Genomic DNA, 4,574 nt, shown 5'->3' with positions numbered 1-4,574 from the left:
ACCCACCTTGTCCCGAATCACTTCATTTCGAATCATATCTCTCCTGGTATGCCCGCACATCTATCTCAGAATTCGAATCTCCGTTACATTCATCTTCTGGACATGAGCTTTCTTAATTGGCCAGCACTCCATCCCATACAACATAATCGGTCTAACCACCACTTTGAATAAAGTTCCCTTAAGTCTAGGCGGCACCTTCTTGTTGCACAACACACCTGATGCGAGCTTCCATTTCATCCATTCCACTCCAATACGATGAGTGAAATCGTTCTCAATCTCACCATTCCCTTGGATGATCGACCCCAGGTACTTGAAACTTTCTTTCTTAGGGATGACTTGAGTATCAAGTCACACGTCCTCATCCTCTACATGTATCACGCCACCGAACTTGCATTCCAGGTACTCAGTCTTAGTCCTGCTAAACCTAAAAACTTTCGACTGTAAGGTCTGTCTCCAAACCTCCAGCCTCGCGTTAACACCTCTTCGTGTCTCGTCAATCATCACAATGTCATCTGCAAATAACATGCACCATGTCACCTCTCCTTGAATGTGACGCGTCACTTCGTCTATCGCCAAAGCAAACAAAAATGGGCTAAGAGCGGATCCTGATGCAGACCCATCATAACTGGAATGTATTCTGAGTTACCTCCAACTTTCCTCACATGGGTCTTGGCTCTATCATACATGTCCTTAATCAGTCCAATGTATGCTACAGGAACACCTGTAGCTTTCGGACATCTACATAGGACCTCCCGCAAGACTTTATTGTATGCCTTTTCTAGGTCAACGAACACCATGTGTAAGTCTCTCTTCTTCTCCCTATACTGCTCCACCAACCTCCTCACAAGGTGAATGACTTCTATAGTCAAGCGCCCCATCACGAATCCGAACTAGTTCTCCGAAATAGGAACTATCTTCATCATCCTAACTTCCACCACTCTCTCCCAAACTTTAATTGTATGACTCAATAGCTTGATACCCCTATAGTTGTTGCGATTTTGGATATCCCCCTTGTTCTTGTACAACGGGATCATGATGCTCCATTTCCACTCTTCAAGCATCTTGGACGTCCTAAATATAGCATTCAACAACCACGTAAGCCACTCCAAGCCTTTTCTATCCACATTCTTCTAAAATTCTACCGGAATTTCATCTGGCCCGGTTACTCTTCCCCTGCTCATCTTACGCATAACCCCCTCGACCTCCTCAACCTTGACCCTCCTACAGTACCCAAAATCGTGGGACTCTCAAAGTGCTACAATTCGCCTAGTACAATGTTTTGATCCCCCTCTTCGTTCAATAGTTTATGAAAGTACGTCTACCATCTTCGTCTAATAAGGGCATCTTCTACCAAAACTTCTCCTTCCTTGTCTTTGATACACTTCACTTAGTCCAAGTCATGAGCCTTCCTCTTACTCGATTTGGCTAGCCTGTACAGCTTCTTGTCCCCAGCTTTTTCCCCAAGTTCGCTATGCAAACGTCCAAACGCGACAGTTTTAGCCGCCTTAACCGCTAACTTCACCTCCTTCCCTGCCTTCTTATAATGCCTCATATTAGTCATCTTCTCTTCCTCGTCTAAGCTCTCCACTAGCTTTAAATACGCTGCTTTCTTAGCTCTCACATTACCTTGGACCTCTCCGTTCCACCACCAGTCCCCTTTATGTCTTCCAGAGTAACCCTTCAAGACCCCCAACACTCCTCTTGCCGCTTCTCTGATATTAGTTGTCCCCATGGTCCACATACTACTCGCGTCCCCGCTACTCCTCCAGGCTCCCAACGCCCTCAACCACTCACCCAACTCCTAGGCATTTTCCTTGTTCAAAGCACCCACCTAATCTTAGTTTGACCATACATAACCCTCTTTCTCCTATTCCTCTTTATCTCTAGATCCATAACCAAAAGCCTATGCTGGGTCGCAAGGTTCTCGCTTGAGATAACATTGCAATCCGTGCATAGACCCCTATCACACTTTCGGGAGAGTAGGTAATCAATTTGGATCTTGGCTCTCGTACTCCAAAAGGTGACCAAGTGTTCTTCCCTCTTTTGGAAATTAGAGTTTTCTATCACTAAGTGGAAAGCCCTAGTGAAATCCAATAGCGACGTACCTCCCTCACTCCTATCACCAAACCCGAAGCCTCTATGCATATCTTCGTAACACCTAGCTGTCGTTCCGATGTGGTCGTTGAAATTACCTCAGAGAAAAAGCTTCTCTGAGTGCGGAATACCATCCACAACCTCGTCCAAATCCTCCCAGAATTGCCTTTTGATCTCCTTCTCCTGGTCCGCTTGTGATGCGTAAGCAGTAACCACGTTTAAAGTATGCCCTCCAACTATTATCTTAATAGCCATCAGCCTATCGTTCACCCTCCTGACCCCTACCACCAGATCACGGAGCTCCCTATTAACCAAAATACCAACTCCGTTGTTACCCTTCGCACCTCCTGAGAACCACAACTTAAACCCATCTACATCCCGGGCCCTATCTCCCACCCATCTAGACCTCTGGACACATGCTATGTTGATCTTCCTCTTTTGGAGAATCTTCGCTAACTCTATAGACTTCCCCGTCAAAGTCTCTATGTTCCAGGACCCAATTCTTAGCCTAGCGGCTCCTTTCCGCCCTTATCCCTCCTCCTACCCCCCACCCCTCGCCCCAACCGAGGACATGACCTGACTCTACCATCATTTACCGTAACCGCTATAATAAAGATTGAATTAAGGTTGCACTAACACTATACAAGCAAATAGTAGAATGAGAAAGAGTAAAAATACAAAGAATAGCTTCGATAAAATGGCGGAAGACAAACAAAAAAATCGACTAATAATATTAGAGTTTCAGATACTAGTTTAATTGCGATTTCAAGATTGGTATTTTGGTAAGATCTTGCCATTGATGAACTGAGAGGATTTTTTTTATAGTAGTGGTGAAATTCGGTGATTTGAAAGGTGATGGTATCATAGTGGGTCAGAGCAATCTGTCCAACTAGTTGATGAGTGAATAAATCATAAATATTGCTAAAAATTAGAATCTGTCTATCTGTTGCCATTTTAAGGGCTACAGTTACTAAACGTAATATTTAGATGACATGCATAGGTAGCAACTTTTTTGGGCCGCCATTTAATTTACACCCGAAGTTAATTTTTGTTATTATATAAGTTTAATCACTTCGAGAACAATTTCAGACATACGCGATTGAAGTTGAAAAGCTTGTCTCTGAAGTTTGGAAAACTTCAAGCATTTTTGCTTGAAGTGTGGCCTTGTGAAGGCTAAACATCGAACATTTTTGTCTAAAGATTGGTATGACTTGCTAAGGCCAACTTCGGACATTTTTTCTTCTGAAGTTGTAGACTATACAAGGCCAAACTTCACACATTTTTATTGGAGTTGTGGCCTTTGCAAGACTTGAGATTAATGGCTTGCCAAGCCAACTTGAGACATTTTGGCTTGAGGTCAGGACATATATTTAGTTGAACTTTAGATATTTTGGCGTGAAGTCCAAATGAACAAATTTTTGCTCAGAACCAGCAACTTATTCTTCTTTTTAACAATTAAACACATGATTCAACAACTAATTATTCTACTCAAATAAGCTCAAATTTAAAATATAAATTCCATACAACATAAAAAATAACTCCAGTCATCACACAACAACAAATCTAACAAATTCATTTTTTTTAACAATGGTGGTTTGCCGTTGTTTTCAAGCTTTTCCAACGATATCTATTTGTTTTCAAACTTTTCAATGATCATGAACTTTTTGTTTCATGTAAAGCGACATAAAACCCATTCAAACCCTGGATCAATGGATTGAAAATATCAAGTAATCTCAAATCCCAAAAAAAGAAAAGAAAAAGGTGAAGAAGAAGCAGAGCAGCCGTCTGTCTGAAGTTTATTAATACTAAAATAGATTAAATAATTTTTTAAAAGTGAGTACATGTTAAATGAAAGTGCTCAAATAACGAACGCTGTGGAATTTTTACCTAATATTTGGCTAAAATCCCGCCAATAATTATTAACACCGGTATATATATGCTAATGTCCCTATTAATATCATTTCAAAAAAACTTTAGGGAAGCAAGAAAACCCACAACGGTGTGTGTGTATATATATATATGCGCTAATGTCCCCTATAAATATCATTTCAAACAACTTTAGGGAAGCAAGAAAACCCACAACAAAATTAAAAAGTATAGGTTAAAAATAGGGTAACTTACATAAATAAATATAGTTTCTGGGCTTCTAACCAACCGTAGCTATCTTTTTCTTAATTACATTTCATAACTCTGTTATATCTATTTCGCGTGTATTTGACTGTATTCAAATACACAATTCCAAAATACAGTCAATCAAATACAACTATGTTTTACCTGTTTCGTGTGTATTCGGGTATATTCAAATATATAGTTTCAAAATACTGTCAGTCAAATACATATGTATATAGATCAGTCGAACAACACATCAATCAAATATATCTAGTTCGCCCAAAAATACAATCAGCCAAATTCATATACCTTATATTTACACTCAAAAAATGACGAATACACTCAAATAGACCCAGATATGGAGATACAAG

General features: G+C 40.3%; 1 protein-coding gene across 1 annotated transcript; it reads right to left on the bottom strand.

The window, feature by feature from the left end:
• Positions 1-348: 348 nt before the first annotated feature.
• Positions 349-1,732, bottom strand: LOC132637683 (uncharacterized). The gene is made up of 3 exons (XM_060354738.1): positions 1,437-1,732; positions 647-738; positions 349-605 (listed from the first exon to the last, which is right to left on the bottom strand). Exons 1-3 carry the CDS (start codon positions 1,730-1,732, stop codon positions 349-351), a joined length of 645 nt encoding a protein of 214 aa, XP_060210721.1.
• Positions 1,733-4,574: the final 2,842 nt, after the last annotated feature.

Source organism: Lycium barbarum, chromosome 4 (assembly GCF_019175385.1).
Source record: "Lycium barbarum isolate Lr01 chromosome 4, ASM1917538v2, whole genome shotgun sequence".
Taxonomy (NCBI): Eukaryota; Viridiplantae; Streptophyta; class Magnoliopsida; order Solanales; family Solanaceae; genus Lycium; species Lycium barbarum.
This window is presented reverse-complemented; position numbering and strand designations above follow the sequence as displayed.